This window comes from Hippichthys cyanospilos, chromosome 17 (genome assembly GCF_059441005.1).
Source record: "Hippichthys cyanospilos isolate Australia breed blue-spotted pipefish chromosome 17, RoL_Hcya_1.0, whole genome shotgun sequence".
Classification (NCBI taxonomy): Eukaryota; Metazoa; Chordata; class Actinopteri; order Syngnathiformes; family Syngnathidae; genus Hippichthys; species Hippichthys cyanospilos.
In genome coordinates, this window is record NC_142385.1 from 9,284,205 (window position 1) to 9,304,287 (window position 20,083).

The 20,083-nt window shown below is 38.2% G+C and overlaps 2 protein-coding genes across 5 annotated transcripts in view; one reads left to right on the forward strand and one right to left on the reverse strand.

Moving 5' to 3' along the window:
- The window catches only part of ankfn1b (ankyrin repeat and fibronectin type III domain containing 1b), a 136,238-nt gene extending 131,819 nt beyond the window's left edge, over positions 1-4,419 (reverse strand). Inside the window, exon 1 of the mRNA XM_088439874.1 lies at positions 4,337-4,419. The gene's annotated coding sequence lies outside the window, so the exon portion shown is untranslated. The remainder of the gene's footprint in view (positions 1-4,336) is intronic.
- Positions 4,420-6,269: 1,850 nt separating this feature from the next.
- capn15 (calpain 15) overlaps positions 6,270-20,083 on the forward strand; it is a 42,969-nt gene continuing 29,155 nt past the window's right edge. For 2 of the 4 annotated variants that reach the window (XM_088439601.1, XM_088439602.1), the window contains exon 1: positions 11,727-13,200. In XM_088439601.1, coding sequence (XP_088295727.1) covers positions 13,013-13,200 — 188 coding nt within the window. In that variant the 5' untranslated portion in view covers positions 11,727-13,012. Of the gene's footprint in view, positions 6,519-10,376; positions 10,464-11,726; positions 13,201-20,083 lie in introns of those variants that run through there. The other 2 variants (XM_088439603.1, XM_088439604.1) reach the window with 2 other exon arrangements.

Consider the following 20,083-nt stretch of genomic DNA (forward strand, 5'->3'; position numbering starts at 1 on the left):
CTTTAGTTCAGTTTGGGACACGTGTGCCACCCTGCTTGTAAGTGACAGCGGTGGGATTATGTGTCAAAGTCCTAACCTTCAAGTTTCAAGTGCAGTGGCAAAAATCCAATTGGTCGAGTCACCTCTGATTTTTTGCGGTGTAGTAAAGTCGTACAAATTTGCAACATATGTTTAAACTTTACAATTTAAACTCACTATTTGTGCTTACAGCGTAAGTCAAGCCTTTGTTCATTTTTGACCAATTATCAGTCAACAGACAAAAAAAAAAAAAAAAACCCAACAAAAAAGGGCCCCCATAAAATATGCTGAAATAATGATGAGGAAGGGTACTTAAATTGGTGTTGATTGAGCAAGTCTGGATCGGATATGTTTAAATACTAGTAGCGGATAGGTAGGAGGGTTGCAAAAGTCATGTGATGTGGTTCAAATGTGACAAAAGTTTAAAGTGATAGTTGGAGTGCATCAGGGATCAATGCTTAGCCCTTTCCTTTTTTACAATAATGAAGGTAGGCTGACAGAAGAGGTAAGACTAGAATCCCAATGGACCATGATAATTGCAGATGAAATTGTGATGGCTTTTTTTTTTTGAAGGGTAACAATGTAAATCCATTTTGTTGGACGTGTTATTGGGAATAAATAGGATTTTTTTTTGCTCTGGGTATTAAAATGGTGAAAATGTTGAATTTTTGGAAAAAGGTGTTTTTGCCGAATAAAAAAAAGACATTTTTTAATGGTAAACAGAGCATAGATGTAAACAAAGTAACATATTTAAATCATTTTTCTTTGACTTCACGTTCTCAGGTAGCGCATGAAATAGTTGTGTTAAAAGCAGCTCTACCTTTTCCGCCACTCAAGATGCCCAATTTCCACACAGATTACAGACATTATCGTTGTTATAAGATGCTAGCTTCACGTTAGCTTCCTCTGACTATAACCAGAACATTCTAACCCAAATGATTGTGTTTCCTTGATGAAAGATAGACGAAAATTTGAATTTGACCGAAACGTCAGTTTTAAGGCCTCGACTCATTTCCCAGCAGCTAAAACATTGTTTAAGTTTCCAAGGGTTGGATGAAAAATGTATAATGTCAATGAGCCATTGCAACGAATGATAAATGACAAATTTTGAGGTGGTAATCTGCCCCATTTAAAATGAATAGGAAGTTTTTGGTTGAAAAACGTTCAGTTTTGTGAAAACAATCAACATTTGGAATGAGAAAATTAACAACCCTAATGGTGTAAATTTTTGGAGTAAATTGATCCTGGAATGATGCCAATCTGATGGATTATGTGAAAGGACATGCCTGTCAAAAATATGGTGTTTTCACATTCTGTTGTTTAGTTTTGGCAATTCACAGCTAACAAACTCCCTGGACCCCAAGTTTGACACCCCCATTGTAGCTAACTAGCACATTAATGTGTACTGTAGAACATGGAGCTGTGGGAAGCAGCTGCCTGCCTCTCCCATCAAACATGCATAAAAAACAGATGTAACTTTGATGTAGGCCTGTTGGTGTCGCCTCAAGAGAGCAACCGTGTGTGTGTGTGTGTGTGTGTGTATTGCGCATGTGTTTACACACTTCTGTCAATGGTCTCAAAAGGCCCTACGGCGGCAAACCAGGCTGCTGCATGTCCCGACATACGATGCAAGACAAATAATCAATGCAGCGAAACGATGGAATGTATGACGCGGAATGAACATGCAAAGGTCACCAGATTACGTATTCAAACAAGTATATCGAAGATTTTTATCTTTTTTTGTATAACCGTGAAGTTGAAAATAAATGAATTGCAATAATATCTTTAATCGATCACTTGCTCTGTATTTTGTCCAATCCTTTACATCAAATGCATTTCACAAAGGGAAAGCATTGAAAGGAGCTGAAATTTCACCCAGCATGTCAAAGTTTAACATGGCACGACCACTTAGTTATCACACTACGAGGAGAGTCAAAACACTGGACAAGGGTTAAAGATAACAGTTGTAATAGTTTTCAAAAAGTGATGAGTGAACACAATGTTCAAAATGTTTTAGACTGCAAGTTTTCATTGGCAACAGGAGAGGATGCTGATGATGTGATTCGAATGAAAAGTTGGCGCCGTTCCTCCAAGCTGTCACCTTTAAGCATGCGTACTTGTGAAAACTCCCCTTGCACAAGAGCACGAAGCAGCGTAATAGCTATGAATCACACACTTCGGATGAATCACATGCAAGTCAGCAGCTGATTGATACGCTTTGTGCACGATTGTGTGAGGCAACATTTGTGGTAGCGACACAAACAAAGGCCCGCATGCCCCTTCCGGCCATGTGAATTGGCTCTGACCCCAAATTCCCGACATCAAGATACAAATGTTACACACGCACATTTTTCCCCCCACTGCTCCACTTGGACAACTGGTGCAAAAGAACTTGCTCTCTTTATTTAATTCCAAATAAAGTAGAAGTAGTGATTTGACATTTGTAATAAAGTAAAAGAGTGTGTTTTCCACATGTTTTCTGAGGCTTTTTAGTCATCTTTGGAGGCTTAGTGTTTATACTTGTTTATACTTGCTTATACTTCTTAAAAAAAAAAAGCTTTAGTGGGTTTTTTTAGGGCAAATAATACACTTTAATGGAGGATTTCTTTTTTGTTTTTTTCCTAGAAGGAAAACACTAAACTTAGCCATTTTCCGCAGTAAAAAGTTCATATTTGTCTATAATTTAACAATCAAATCACGTTTTCATTATTTTAAAAACACACACACAAAAAAACTACGATAAAAATCTATTTTAAAATATCTTTTGCCACTTTCTGTCAACTGAAAATGGCATCACGTACTCAAGGCTGAGGTAACGATCACAGCTCAGCTTGCAAAGATGATGTGCTCAAACACAGAAAACAAGTGAACCGTGATTGGTAGTTATCTGCACTTTGAAATGGTGATGTCATTTTCAGTCATCAGCAACTGGAAAAATGTATTTTTAACCCTTCGTTGGTCACGTGGCTTTTTTAAACATGCTTGGTCATAGGATGTTTGCACACCACAACACAAAAAAAGGTTTATAGGGTTAATCATAAAACCATATAAACTAAATAAGTGTACTATCCCGCTTAATCATTCAGCTCATTCAAGTCAAATCATTTTTAGCTTGTCAAATAAAAAAATTGAATATTTTCGTAATCGCAAAACCCACAGCTAGGGGTTTTTGATACCACTTAATTTCAGACCGATACCAGTATGAGTTCTTGAGCACATAAAAAAATAATTGTTATCAAATAATAATTGACAAAATGTCATTTTTACTGCTGAAAATAGCTTAATAACTTTAGTAACTCTTTAGGTATCGGTGGCTGGTATCGGTAGCCGCCTTGTCACCTTAAAGCAGAAGTCAATTCAGATATTATCGTGAGTATATTTCATACAAGCCCCTACGCCTCCAAACATGAAATTGTGATTCATATTTAATTCACTATTTATTCAGATTTAAATTGCTTTTTTCTTTTGTTGATGCTTAAAAAAAATACAGTTTCAGATCTATTAATACAACTTATTGATAATAGTCAATATTTAGCGTCTTGGCAAAAGTTTTTCTCTTTCTTGGGAGGCTTTATAAAAACAAATTGAGAAGCACCGATCAAACAGTTTTCCAAGGGAGCATATGTAAAAATATCAAAACTCATGTAAGTACAGATGACTGTAAGTACAGTTCAGTAGTTCAATTCAGTACCTGAGTACTTTTTAACTACCCATAAGTGGACAATAGTGTGGCTCACGCTCTATTGTGGAAGCTATGTCATTTCCACATGTGTGCCTGCTCACAAAACAGAAAAGGGCCGGCTGTAAGCATCCCTTTCCTGGCCACAGCTGCGTCACAAAATATCTCATATAAACACAGGACACACCTTTTGTCCAACACATTGCACATATCCCTCACTACTGACCCCTTCCACTCTCTCTGCACTCGTCTTTCCGTTTTGTCAGGAAAAAAAATGGGACCAATTCCGAGTGTCCCCGCATCTGTGATTTCAAGCAAAGTAATATTTGGATCCGGTTTTCAAGTGTGTATGCACTTTGTTGGGGGTTGCAGAAGTGGAAGGGGAGATGTCTAAACACTCAAGTTGGCGTCTTTTGTGTGCCCTCAACGTGCCTTGCGCTCGGTTTCCCTTAGCATTGTCATGACAACAGTGTGTACGCAACCGCACAAACTATGTTCAGAAACTTTTGTACTTGCACAGTTTTAACGTGACTTTGGAGCATTTGAAGTTGAAGATACGGACGGAATGCAAGATAACAAGCGCTGCAACAATCGAACAAAAAAAAAAGAATAGAAGAAAAAGTGCATTCATTTTCTTACCTTTTCCCGAGATTTTCACTGGCTTGAAGCAGCTTTTATAAAAAACATTAAGTATAATTTTAGGAGTTGTACCCTTCCAGAGAAATCGAAATGAAGTTTCTCGCACGGCGTGGGCAGACACTGAGAGCCGTAAACCTGCGCGACATGTGGGGTCGTCCGCTGAACTTTCCCCGCCCAGATTTGTGTTTGTTTCTACGCGAGGATGTTTTGCCCCGCCCGCCTCACTCGATCCAAGGAAGTAAATCACGCTAACCCCAGCGGTGCATGGATTGTGTCTGCTGATTGATGGCACCCTGGCACATGTGTTAAACCTAAGGCTCGCGGGCCAGTTTTGGCCAACCACTTCATTTTAAGTGGCCCACGAGACCAAATCAAGCATGCCGTGAAGCTTGCTAAAATTTGGATGAATCCCTCAACGAAATCTGGTGGATAAGCGTAAAATATCACAATTTCTACTCTCCCATTGATACATATACATTTATCGTGCATTTCCATGTGGTATGGTATGATCTTATGATTCGATTTTAGAAAAGATCACTGTTGGGATCGCTTTTCACAACTCTGATGTTTTGAAACAATTGGATGCATAAGAAAACACTAAATTGAAATCACGTGACACTGTCCTACTGATACAGAAACCCAGTTACCAAACCCCTTATTACAGTAACCTGTACAATAGTTGAACAAATACTTCTGTTTCAAATGGGTTCTCCATCAATTTCTTGCATATGGTGTGTGAAAAATTATGTGAAGAAAATTTAAAATGTATAGGGTTTCTCAGTCATAGCAGTCGTGCATTCAATACAATGAATTTGCCCCAGTTGTACCAGGGGTTAAAAACTCAGATTCTCACAATCCCCCCTTAAATGAAGACGTCTCTTGGGTTTTCTACCAAGAAGCCTCAAAAACAAAAATCCAAGCCAATTATGATGAGTGATTGTGCAATGGACAATTATCCTAATGAGACGTTTAAGGACCGCTGAGGGATCATTAGGGAATTTACAGGCCGAGCCTAATCCTTTGAACTTGGCTGGTTCAAACAACACGGGTAACACCAGTATTAAGAGATAATCCACATTTACAGACTGTTTCACATGCTAAATTACTTCTTATCTTAATGACATCTCAATTTCACCAGGTGTTTTGAAAAAGAAAAAAACCTTAATGTAGACTCAGAGAAATCAAGTTGTTTTGTGGCATTTTATGATCACAGATACAAATTATTTTGTACTTGTTAGGAAATATCTAGTAACTATGGTAGAGCAGTGATTCTAAGAGGGGTATATTTTTCATTAGTGGCACGAGGGCACCCTCTAGTGATACATATATTCTTACTGTAAGGAATTATTGTGGGTTTTTTTCATTAATTTACAATTTCATGTAAATTTTATGGACGTTTGATGTGTCATGAGTCTTAAATGATTTTTCATTCAAATAGAATGACATTGATGTACTTTTTTAAAATGAAACCTATATTTTGTCGCGTTTTTGTTGTATTTTAACTTAAGTCGTGATGATGGTGAATTTTTGCAAAGGTTCTCGTGTATAAAAAGTTTGACTTAGCTGTTTGTAAACAAAAGACAGTTCATATTTTTGGACTTTAGATGGCAGTATACGGCCATTAATTGACGTAAAAAATTGTCACAATTATATTTATATAACTTAGAGTCAAATAATAAAATTGTTACAAAATAGAAAATAGAAATTAATCAATGTAAATATATATATTAGTTAAAATATATTTTAGGAAAGACGGTACTGGATATCGTACCCGGATATTCTTGCGGTGTTGAACTCGGGAAATGTAGTTTTCTTTTCTTGTATTCTTGAAATACAATTACGTACGCCAACTTAAGCTTCTCTAGCGACAGATGTTCAATGCTACGCATTTAGCGTAAACTTGTCTTGAATTTACTCCGTAGTGATTCCGCTACCTTCTGAGACAGTCGGAGGTAAGCCTCCGCGTTCTCATCGATTCTCTTTGGTACCTGCCGGGCTTCAAATACCCTCGTCCACGCTTGTCACAAATGCCTGGGACGTGTTCGGGGAGCGGAGGACGCGCAGCCCAAGCTGGGACGGCCGCAGCGCGACGCGGGAACAACTTAACCTCTCGATGGATGTGAAAAGTTAGCGCCGCGGCGACAAAGGCGAGGGACTCATCTGTCCTTCGGTTCGACTTGAGGTGAGAATCGCTGTTGTTTCAATGGACCCGTTGTGATCAACTTCATTCCGAGCGTGTGAACGGCTTCGATGGAAACGTGCAGTCTTTGTTTACAAGGTCCCCCAGTCAGCTGGCTACGCTGTCAAGCTAATGTCGGTGTCACCGTGGCACGATTCCTGGGTTACCACTTTGTCCACTAATAGAGCGATTATGTCACGCTGGTGTCAAATACTCTTTAAATCGCGCAGTTTTCCGGGAGGTTGTGTTGAAAATAACTTCCGCCTTGTGAGTTAAGATGGTTCGCACTGCAGGGGCAAAGGTCTCACAGTGTTACCTGTGTTTACAGCTTACCTGTTTCTATCTTAAATAACTCATTTACTTGAATGGGATACCTTGTAAATGTAATTACATTGCGTTACTGCATTTAGAGGAGTGTCTATAAATCATTTGGGCTCCCAAGGGCCAACATAATTATGTACTGAATAAAGTTTGACGTGTACCTCAACTCAAGGTAGGTGAAGAAACCGTTCAAGTTGCACCACTTATGACTTCACTTATCCCATAGGCGAGGGCTTAAAATTCCTTTGTAATTGCATCGATAACATAATTTGATACTTTTATGTACAATTAATACCTTCTAAAAAACACATTTTCCCACTTGTTGTCAACTGAAAATATTGCCAATACCGATTGCACAGGTACTGACCAATCACGGCTCACTTGTTGATCATGTGATGTGATCACACGTTGCGCTGTTATTGGTCGTTATCTCATTAGTTGTGCATGAGAAATAATTTCATCAACTTTAATCACAGATAAAATAATAACTTTTTACTGCAGAAACGGCAAAATAGGTGAACTATCCTCGGACCTCAAAATTGTCCAGTTGCATAGAATTTCAGCCTCTGAACAAATTTCTTTCGTCGTGTATGAAAGTGTATTAATTATCATTATGTTTATATAAAACACACTTGAAAATATCTTTTATTTTTGTGCTAAAATCTATTTTTTACCCATTTTTCTGAGATTAGGCACCAAACAAGCATCCAAATAATTTACAAATGGTTAGTTATTTTTTTATGCTCTGTCAATCTCAAAAAAATAATTTTCCCATAAAAGTATGGAAATTAAACATGCTTTCAGAAATCAGATTTATTAATTAATCACTTTAATTACAGACAAAACAATATTTTTTTACTGCAGAAAATGGTGAAATAGGCCGACTATCTTTTTAAAGAATTAAAATTATCCATTTGTCTCGAATTTTCTCTGCAGGAAACAGATTTTTTGTCCTATATGAAAGCAGATTATCATTGTTAATTAAAAAAAAATGCAAACATTGTTTACCTTTGAGCAAAGAAACATTTTATCCGCTTTCTGACGTTACACCTCAAGCCATCAACCAAATTTTCTAAATATTGTTGGTTCAATGTAAAAAACTTCTATGTTATTTATTTGTGAAGTAGTACCAATACTAGCCTAATTTTAGGCTTTTGATTACTGATGGAGACTAGTGATGCTACTTATCACTAACAACTATTAAAAACAAAATTTGATATCGATTTACTGTGGCACTTTGACATGTTGGCGAATCATCGTCTGCATCTGAAAGGTCAAGATTTAATGGTATACAATTTTAACCTTTTTTTTTTACCTTTTGCTTATAATTTTGTCATGAAAACCATCACTGGATTCCCTCTATTCCTACTCCACTTTTTTTCTCCTCAGATGTACAATATAATCTTCTTTTCATCTCCTCAAAGTTTTATACAATAGTCTCCCATTTCTCAACACAGATCCTTTCATGCGTATTGAATTTTCTTTCTAGTTTGGTAGACGAGCAAACTCCCGCTGCGGTCCGCTTCGTCACTTTACAGATGGTTGGTCTAGTCTTGTAACACGGAATATTCAGCGCAGTCCTGGCCGTTCAGAGTTTTCCGTTGGGTCTGCGGCGTATCTGAGCCAGAAAGAAGTTCTTCAGCAGGTGTTTTTTGCCTCATTTTCCAAGCGACAGCCTACAATGTGGTGTGAAATCAGCTTCCATCCTTCATTTCCTCTCCATCCCTGGGGAATACAAATGAAATCCAACCTTTCGGTCTTTGCCCGTGAACGTTTGCGCAGCTGCTGTATGCAGAAGGACAGGTGGTCCTCGGACAGGTGCACCACGGACAAAGAGTTACAGTGAAGAGTTTTTATTGGGTTTGCTGTATCGTTGGGTCATGCCTGTCTGAATCAACCGTGGAAAGATTATCAAGACTGTCAGCATCGTGGACTAGCAGTTAGCACAATTTTAGGTTGTCGGATTATGACTTTATCATCATAGAATTAAGACTTTTCTCGTGGACAAAAAGTTTGTCATATTTGTGGAATGATTTATTTTTCTTACACTTTTTTTTTCTCCTTATAAATGTACTTTTTACATTTTCTTATAATATGGTAACATAGATAATGCTTTTAATTTCAGACCAATACCACTAAGAGTACTCAACTCTTTAAGTAGTCACCAATACCAAGTACCACTAATACTTTTGATACACAAAATTTCCCTCCAAAAAACAATGAAATAAAAGAAAAAAAATAAAACAATGGAATAACATTTTATAAAGGTAATGGCAATTTTCTAGTCCTTTACTTTGTAATTCCTAGTTTGTGATCGTAAAATGAGTAAAACTAAATTTTAACCTAAACAACTATCATATATCATGCATTAGCATAGCATGATGACTGACTGTTGTATCATTCTTGAAACCTTTTTTCTTAATAAGCATGAGCACTCAATAAGCATGAGATAATAAGCATGAGCACTCAACTCTTTAATTACCAACAGTACAAGTACTCTTTATTTACTGATAAAAAAGTCCTACTAGTACATTTCATTCATAAAAAAACAATGACTAGCTACAGAAATTGTATTTAAATGAGCATTTGTCTAACTTGTTAGCAGTCTCTGCCATTGTCATGAGTTCCAATATCTTGAAATTATGCGTGATACTACTACTACTACTACCACTATTTTTTTTCTCACACTCTGAAACCTGCAGTTTACAATACATTACAGCTTATCGGCAGTTTTTTGAATAGCCACCAGGGGGCAGTCATCAGGTAAACAAATGGAGGCAGAAGAAGACACTATCAAAATATTGATTTTGAGTGTGAACTGCTGTTTTATTCACCAACAGCAGGCGCGCTCCACTAGTAAACACAATCAGCCACGTTACTGTTGTGTTGATGCAGTATTTTAACAATCAGTGTGTCCGTGTTACGTTAAAAATACGTTGGCGCTGCTCTTCTAAACCCGCAGGAACGTTCAGTCAATGTAGAAGGTGTGATGCCACTGTAGCCAGGCAGGTTGAAAAAGTTTTGAACAAAAACATTTAAAGAACTTCTATGTATATAAAAAAAAAAAAAAACATCTATGTACCATATTTCTGCATGAAATATAAGATGTTACAACCTGTGGTCTATAGTTTGGTGCAGCCTATGCATGACAAAATTAATTGGTTTTGTTAAATGTTTGTTGGTGCGGTTTATCGTTCGTCCAAAAAATATGGTTAAGGATTACTCATTGCACCTTTATATAAGTATGAGGATAAAGAGCAGACCTCTTGTCTATTAAACATTTTTCATTTGGTATTTTATCTTCGTAATAGTTCCCTTTTATTCTCAAAATTGCGTTATTGTGTGGTCCTACATACTTCTGGATGGTTTTGCCACTAACACAATTCAAACAATATCAGGATCTGCATTCTTTTACATGTCAAATCCATGGGTGTGGATATACCAGATAAACCAGCTTGAATGTGAACAATCATATAATGACGCAGCGTAGTCATGCTCATAACAGACTATGACCAGCACGCCCTTAGTTCAGCGAAACCGAGCAGAGTTTCAGTCAAGTGAGTGCGACAAAACGGCTAATGTTTAAACACGCTGCGGTTCACGCAATGGGGATGCACCGGCAAATATGTGAGTCATGTTCATTTCTAGTTTTATAGCCTATGTGTGTGTTTTTACGTGGTCTCTTCCGGGTGAACAAAAAATTCGGCGAAGGAGCCGGAGATTAGGAATGAGGTCAACAATGAGATATGAAGTGGAAGAGAGAGGCGAGAGGGAAAGTTTGAAGGCTTATCTCGGTAATGTGAAGAGACAGTCGAGTGGTGATGAGCAGTGTGGTCACCGCCATCTTCTTGTTAACCCTTGGGTAGTCCTAAAAATAAAAAACAGTAGCCTATGCGCAGTTCTGACAGTTGGTTGGACATTTGTTGAAAGTTAGTTGGAATAAATTGGGATTTTTTTGTAGTGATTGCAATCATGAAATTTTGGTAAGTGGAAACTTTTGGCAAGTTGAAAATCAGTCCCGTTTGTTGTCGACCAAAAATGATGTCCCTAGGCTCTGCTTACAGCCAATCATGGCTCAACCCAAAAAAATCAGTTGAGCCATAATTGATTGACAGCAGGTGGCAAAATGCCTGCCCTTTGACATGAGTAAAGACAGATGGCCTTTGCTGCATAATTCATATTTCTCAGATTGGACACAGCATAATTGCAGAAATCATATTTAGTTTTGGGGGGAAAAAGACAAAATAAAAATGCTCTAGTACACGTTGCTATTTTTATTAGGCCTTTTTCCTTTTGCTTACTCATTCATACATTTTAGATTAAGTTTTTGTTATAATATCAATAAGAATACAGTTTTTTTTAAACATTGAACTATGACTTGGGTAATTATGCTTTGTTGCCAGCAAAATGTATAATTTGAAGACCATGTTTAGACAAATAGTGTGCATAGAATATATTGTGAGAATAACTTTTGACTTGATTTCCCCTTCAAACTTATTCGACAGTCAAAAAGTTTGTTTTGTACTGCGGAAGAAGTTTTTGTTTTATACCGGCAAGTACTTGTAAGTACAGTACTTGTTGGTCTGTAAAAAGTGGGAGTCGACCATGCCTAATTTCCTGGTTTATTTGAAGTTAAAACACTTTTTTTAAAGCCTGCGTTTTGGGTCCTGCAATTGATATGCATTTAAAGCTCTGCATTCAAATCCAAGTATCAGTATGTCTATTTAAGTGCCAAGCGTGAGTACTTTTAGTCACTTGTATACTTTCATGACTCAAACGTAACATACCGGTTTCGCTCTGTCGGTGGTGAGAGTGCGCATGCGCGCTGCTGACTCTCCAGTAATCCGCTGTTTTGGAGGCGATCGCATCCGCGTTCACTGCGCGAGGTGGAAATTCAATCATGTGGCAAGATTTCATATGCAAGTGGACGACGCAAGTGTTTTGAGGGGGCTCATCCAAACTGGAGCCATTTGATAGACGCGTGAGACGCAGAACCTCGGAGACGAGAAGCGGTACTGCTGCATTCGAGGAGATCACTGCGAGACCGGGAGCGAGCATGTCTGCTTAGAAAAGACGATCGCGTTACCAGATGCAGCCAGTAAATGCTTCTACTCGGGAAAAGATCCGGCGGGGCACATTTTAATATTTCATTAACCGGTTAGTGCGGTATTCACGTTTTCTTCTGGGTGAGTGTCGACTGCATGTAGACACGCTTGCTGGCCTCTCCGCTGGACTGAGGAAAGCGCTCACAAGAAGGCTATTTTAAAAAAAATCCTATATTCGTTATTTGGACAAATCTGAAAAGTGTGTGTCTTTACAGTAATGGCTCATGTAACAGCCAGCGGCAAACTGGCTGTACTCTTCTGCATTCCATTTGAGACACTTGTTTGACTGCTCTTAATGCAAATGCGGATTCTTAACGTTTTACCTTACATTCATCACTTGCGTGGATTTTTTTAATGCACTTTGCAGTTATAACAAGCAGTCTTGCAGATTTTTTTTAATTTAAAGTTGATCAACTAGTTTGACAGTGGGAAATTGGGCTGATCACACAAGCCTGAAACTAGAATTGTTGAAACTGTTGTTTCTTCGCAAGAATCTCCTTTAGTTATGTAATCTTTGGTTCCACCAGGGTGGAGGTCCAAAATACCTTTAGTGTGGGAAAACATTTCCCATTAGGATTAAGCTCACGGATGTTGCACAGCTGTGGCTAGTGAGGTGGTTCTGCTTGAATCCAGCTGTTAGGCAGACCGCGCGTCAGAAAGATGAGATTTTGTCAAAATTAGCATGCTTGTACTTTTGCCAACACCCTCCCCAGGAAATGCAGCACATTGATTTTTCTCTTACTGGATGTAACTCAAGATCCATGGCGCTATTGATTGTTTGCAACTGTCTGCGTGGACCACAAGGCTAATGTTGATGTCCTCGATGAACTTGGCAATATTTCCAAGAGGCATATTTTGCCAAAAGAAGGACCAAGCATGAGCCTGCACGGACTGGTGAGGCATGTCCGAAGGTATGCGGAAGAAATTAAGAGTGTCACTGTGGTGGGAAGCCCAAAATCAACAAAGACAATTATAAACCATCGCTGTGAGAAATTCTCCGAGGAATGACTGAGTTAGGTGTCTAAGGACCGGAAACTTCTCCACTCTAAAACTGTTGCTATTACTGCGGCGATGGGGAGCTCGGCTTCGTCCCTCACCACAGAAACTGAGTCGGACCATGGTTTCCGCAGCAACCCCTTCCAGTCGTCACCTCCGCTGGGCTGGCTCAGGACCAGTCACAGTAGCCCGGTTTGGGGGACCACCTTCATCACACGCCAGCAGCAGCAACAACCGCTTTCACGGCCTCACCGAGAGCGCAGGTAAGAGCCACCAAGGTCAAAAGCAGGTGGGAACTGGAGTGGTAGGCATTCGAGTTCACTTGGCCCACCAGACATGAGAAGATAACAGAAAAAATACCTTGGGGATGTAATCGCTTCATATTTGTTGCTAATTTCGCAGAAAATTGGACAATTATCAATGCTAGTCAGCATTTTTATGAGGCAAATAAGACATGCAAATGCCAGTCTACTAACATTAACATAAGTAGTCTTAGACTACCCTACTTCACCTAGATGTTCTTGTTTTCTATAGCCACTTATCCTCACTAAGGTCACTGGCTTGCTAGTGCCTATCCCAGTTGTCTTTGGGCAATAGGCGGGGGAGACTAGACTGGTTTCCAGCCAATCACACAGAGACAAATAACGGCACAATGGAACACTCGTTAGCAAGTCCGCCTCACATTTGAGAGACCGGAGTTTTGACCTTTCTCTATGGAGTTTGCGTGTCCTCCCCATCCTTGTGTAGGTTCTCTCTGGGCACTCCGGCTTCCTCCTACATTCGAAAAAAATACATCGCCGATGTATTGCACACCCTCAATTGTACTTAGGTGTGATTGGGTGCGTGAATGTTTGTTCATTTGGCTGACAACCCCTTCAGGGTGTTCCCCACCAACTGCACATAGGCAGCTGGGATAGCCACCAGCAGGCCAGCGACACTAGTGAAAATGCATAAATGGTAATTGTCGTAAATGCGATTTTTATGTGACCCCCCCGGCGTACCCCCTGAGTTGAGTGTGAGGTCCCAAAAACATGTCTGGGTTAGCATTTCTACACCTCATAATCAACTGGACAAGCCAAGACCTGCCCCTAATCTTTATCCTCAACTCAAAAGTTGTGCTGCTCACAGTTTTGAGGTGATGCAATGACACCCTAAACATGGATTAGTCATTACAGTGATTTATTGCTCAGATCCTCACAGACAAAACAGGAAAAACACTTTTTCACAACTTTCAGTTTGAAAACACTCAGCTTATATACATGCAGAAAAAAATGTTGTTACCGTTCAGTTAGGGAAGCTACAACTAAAATTTAATACAATAAGTTGTCTAGGTAACAGTCTTAAAAGTGGTTTGGTACAGTTCAGAGAATTTGGTGACCTCACAGTCATGGATCAACTCATAAAACCTTATCAAATCTAAGCCTGTATTTTCATGTAGTTTTTTTTTTTTTCTTTGACCCAAAATCTGTGTGAGCTGGATTTGTAAATGAAAATCCCACCCCTTGGCCCCGAGAAGCACAGATGCACATTATGGACTGTTTTTGGCAGTGTCGATAGTCTCTCCCTGAGAGGTGATTGATCTGACTGTTTTGAACCCTGTGAAAACAAGCCCAAGGGCGGTCGATTAGAATATGAGCTTTTTATGAAGCTCCTGCCTCATTTTCTTCACTTATTTTGGAAAGTTAATGAAAAATTCCATGGAGCGTAAGCATTCTTGAAGACCCGGGCAACACTTTCTGGTATAGGCCACCCACAAGAAACAATCTTAGTCAACCTTTGAAAGTCAACTACAGTGTGTCTGAGGATGCTGGTCAACCTCTTATTAGTTTGGATTTCAAAGCAGTTTTTTCCTATAAGAAATGGAGATTTAATTCAATTTTTTTGCCTGAATGTTGTTTTGAGGAACCTTTGGGAAAAAAAAGGTTAAATCAGGTAACCACTCTTAATTGTAATCTGCTTAACTGCTGTTTAACATCTTATATGCTATACAATAAAATATAAGCAGCAGTTCTCAAATATGTGAAGGCACGTCAGGGTTGTGTGACATTTTCATAGCATTTTGAATGTTTTTAGCAAAACAAATGTAATGCTTTTTCGTGCTGCAACAGAAACAGCACAGTTTTGTTTTCAAGTTAAGAGCAAATGAATTGAAACATGAAGCCTCGTGATAATAATTTGTTAGTGACTCCTTTGCAAATTAATGTATGCTCTTATTTTGTTAATTTTTCTGTGTCATTAATGACACTTAGCCACCAGATGAGGCAGAATTAAAAATAAAAAAAAATTTAATGATGAATCTTATGTAACTTAGTAAAATACACCAAGAGTTACCACTGCATATGTAGTTGACAAAAAGGGGGTGCTGTCTACCAATTTCGAGCATTCTGAGTGAATTATCGGGGTTTTTGTTGTTGTTTTTTTAAATAGTTTTTATTTAAATTTCCCAGCTTAATGATCAATGTCCAAAGCTTTTCCCCACCCATTCCCATAAGAGAGAAAAAACTTCAATGGCGCTCCTTTGTAGGGTTCTCATTGACACATCTTTCACGTCAATAGAAAAAAAATCATCACGTCTATACCTTTTTCAGGTTTTTTTTGGTTTTTGTTAATGTTCCAGATCAATGTATTATTTATTCTTCTTTTTATAGCATCAAATGATTCTGTTCATCAAATGTCTAGTTTGAATAAGGATTGACAATTTTGTTTTTTTTTATTTTAGGCACTTTGATCCACGTGAAGCTATTTTTTTTTCATATTCAGATTAAGCTTAAAAAAGTAAATGTAAAATCTGCTGAAAGTTGATTTAAATTGCTTTTTTTTTTGTTAATATTAAAAAGGATACCATTTTAGGTATTTTACAGTTTTCATAGATATCCCATTTGCTGTATAGTCACCGCAGCGAGTGGGTGGTGCGTGAAACATTTTCTCTTTCCTTGAGGGGTGCTTTGCAAAAATAATTGGGAAGCACTGGTCAACTCCATTGCACTTACTCATGTTGATGCTTTAAGCAATCGTACCTAAACGAGAAGAAATCTTTCAAAAGACAAGAATGTTCCATTGAAGGGACGTTTATCCATTGTGACCGTTAAACTGCACTGCCTAAAAATATATTTCACAATAGGGAAATTGGTGGTCAGTAGTGTGGAGATTCGGTGAAGCTCTTTTTTTTTTTTAATTTACTGACTTTTAATCTTAAAATGACTTTCCGAAGCATCCCTTAGGAATATGTTGGCGTATTTCCAATTTTTCGCTTTTTTTGGGTCATGTCAAGTAGAGCGAGAGTAGATATTGACTGCCTGTAATGTGTTGGAGTTGTTGCCGAGTCACTCAGAGCATCACGGCCCCTTTGTTAGTTATTGATATTCAGACAACCCGATCACATTTCCCCACAATGGATTCCATTATTTATTCAGCATGAGTTGCCTGGTTGGGCTTTCATCATTCTTAATACCTGCTGCTTGCCGCCAAGTTCCTTTTCATTTAATGCTGAATGCTGAAATGGCTTCCATTGTTTGCTTTTAGCACACCTCAACTTGTCTACCCCAGGCATTTTTTTTTTTTAAACTTTTGGCTATCAACAATGTACAGCTGGCACACAGTGTACAAAATTACCTTTGATTTTTGCTATAAATGGGGACACATTCAGTCACACTGTAGAAATTGTAGCAATTTTCTTTCTTAACTCATTCAATCCTTTTATGTTTTTTTATAAAAGTCCCGCCATTAAATCCCGGGATCCTATTTACAATTATTTGATTTTTTTTTCAAAGTGTTTGGCTAAAAGTGTGTCAAAAACATAGTTGGTACTGAATGAATTGAGTACTATAGTAATTGATTCCTTTGGTAATTAATTATTCAAGTAATCGATTGTTAAGTAATTGATCTAATCGGTGATACAATAATTAACTGTCCAACTAACTGATTGTGTTAGGTAATTAAGTACTAATTATTCAATGAAGTATTGAAACAATCAAGTGCTTTGGGTACTAATAAATTATTTTGCCCTTATAATTCAGTACTTGAAGTACTAAAACATGAAAGTATTTGATTAGTTTGGTACTGTAATTACTAAAGTACAGTACTAATACAGTTGATTACTTCAGTAACTAATTCATTCAATAACAGCCTTTGTTTAACAATATATATGCCCCATATTTGAAAAAACATTCAAAAAATTGTAAATACATACCAAAGATTAAATGCTTGGACTTAAAAAAAAAAAAAATGGAAGAAAAAACACGGAAAAATATGTCTTTGGGATTGAATACTGAATTTTCCGCACTATAAGACACACCGGATTATAAGGCGCACCCTCAATTAATGACATATTTTAAAACTCCATCACAATATAGAAATACTCAAAGTAATAACAATATTAACTCAAATAATAACTCTAAACTCTCAACAGCATAATAACTCGAATGTCAGTACGACCAACCTTGTTCAACTGTAAACACACAAAAGAAACAGATAAAGCTTACTTTATCACTTCATTCCCCATCTATGAGTCCCAATCTCAATATTGATCCATATATAAGGTGCACCTGATTATAAGGCACACCATCAGCTTTTTTAAAAAAAATAAGGCTTTTAGGTGCGCCTTATAGTGCGGAAAATACATTAAGTTAAGCCTATCCTCTTGCTATAAACTTCTTTTCCCAACACAAAGTGACTGCACCCCAATATTATTAGGCAAGCTTTGTTGAACTGTGACAGAGCATGAAATATGGAAACAACACTCTTCGCTTTATGGAAGCACATTGCGCATTTCATTTTTGAGCCCATTTTCCGACTACAGTGTTCTCAGCCTTATTTGTCTTTTGAGAAGCCGCCCATAGCTTCGGCCTTGAGTGAGTTTGCTATATTTTTTTTTCATTCAGCGGCCCATTGACTTTTGGACAGCGTTTGCGTGAAATGATGGTGTGCCGAACAGCGGTTCACACAGGCAACCGTTTCTGCATTTATTTACCGTCTGCAAACAGGAATTCATTCCAGCCTAACAATATGAGACTGCAAGCAAACGACTGCTATCTCCATACAGTATATTTATGGAGCGGCATCATTTTCGCTGTTGCGATTGCTAATGACTCGGGGACCCCGAGCACCAAAAAAATCACTCTTTTCCCTTCGCATAGTCGATTCCATCGACAGTTCTCATTCAGCATGATGGATGATTGCATTTATCGCCTCTCGACTCCACAGGCTTTCCTATGCCTTTTAATTGGATTAAAACTGTCTAACACTAGACTGGAGCAGCGTGCGCTGCTAGCAGTGCCTGCGTTTGACTTATTCCACTCTTGGTGGAAGCCGCCTGATAAATATGGGGTCAACTCCAAGAGCAGCTGTTCTCAAATAGCTGTCAGTCATATTTTAAAAAGGATTTTCTTGCAGGAAATGTATCTGCAAATCGAAATGCTTATTATTGCTCCGACAGAAGATTTATTTTCAAATTAAGAGCAAATCAATTGGAGGATCAAGCAGGTTGTTGCTAATTGTGTTATACTGATTGTGTTATAGCCGGGAATATAATAGATAATATTACACGATCTCACTTCTGGAGTTGCTGATTAAAGACTGATGGCACAGCACACTGTTTTTGTTTTTTTCCTTTTTTTTTCCCTTTGGTTTTAATCCATAAATGCTTTGCGCTAGAGAACTCTTGGTTGAAAAAACAAAAAATCACCAGCAGTACATCAAATTTGACGTGTGTTTTATGTCTCGTTGCGACACCCTGCTTACGCTAACTGTGTTTCCCTTCTGAGAATTTCCTGTTTCGCTGCATTAGCATGGCTCCTGCTGAGAGCGCTAACTCGTTTCTACAGTACTTGCATTGGTCACTTCGTCCCGAAAGACGTCATGGAGTGACGGCTTGCCTCTTCTATACCCAGGGCACTGTTCTTCTGCTGTATCGTCACTTCTTGCTCTCATTCTGGAAGTGTCTTGTCAGCTTCCTGCTTGCGCTAGCTTTTTTGCCACATTGCACTCAAACCAAGTTGGACAGTTTCCTCCCAGTAAATATTCAGATATCCAAAGCTGTCTCCTCTGGCGACGTATTCACTTGGCAAAAATGAGCACGGGTCATGAAATATTCACTGAGGGCAGCACTAGAGGTCACAAACCTTTTTCTTTAGTCGATTTCAAGCACAGTCTTGCTTCGGAGCTAGCTTTGTCATAAAATATGATCGTATATGTTAAGATAGCATAAATTAACAACAGCTTCAACGTTTTGAAAATTCTATCATTGAAAATCTGTATGTAGCTATTGATGTTTACATTTCAATAGTAGTGTAATGGTTCATTAGTAATGATTTTGCAGATGTTTTTTTGTTTTGTTTTCTACTAATGCTGCACTTGCTATATTTTGGCTAGCTTGAGTTTCTTTCCAAACCATTTCTGTAGCCTTGTCGCTAACATTTCCCCCCTTTTTTTGTTTTTGTTAGCACATCACACTGCGTCATAGCACAAAACTATCTGACATTTGTATCTAGAACCCTGCATCCCACAAGCAGCACTCTTGGCTCAGCCTCGTAATTTCGGTTGTAATTTGGGAACCCTGCCAGAGTTGACTAATAAGTCCTATTACTCATACTATAACACCTGCCTGGTCCAAAGAACTCTTCCAGTTAATTTTCTGATCTGCAACCTTGACTCATCAACAAAGCTTGCAATGTGGGGGTGACTTTAAATTGCAAAACTTTGTTGAAAATTGTATGTCAGATGATGTTGTCTTATAGCGAATGTTCATCTTGCCAAGTTTCTGACTGATTTGATTGTGGTTGGCCTAAAATTATGTCAACTCGAATTCTATTTGTTACCTAGATGTTTCCATTTATTCTGTTACGGAGAATATAATAGGATTCCTATCTTTGTAAAGATTTTATCAAAACTGAATTGCTCAATAACTTTGCTGCAGACTCATTCTCCTGTGAATGATGATGATAATGCATATTCAGCAAAGTTTCACTGTAGGACTAATTTTCCCTTTTTCTTGACGGAAATTCTGTCTTAGCACTTTCTTGTAAAATGTTATGTTTGAAAACCTGCAATATTCTAATAGTGCTATCAAGTAGCTACATTATGCATCGTAAAATTAGTTTAAGAGAGCCCAGCACATTAAAAATGCGGACTGCAAGCATTTAAGTGACA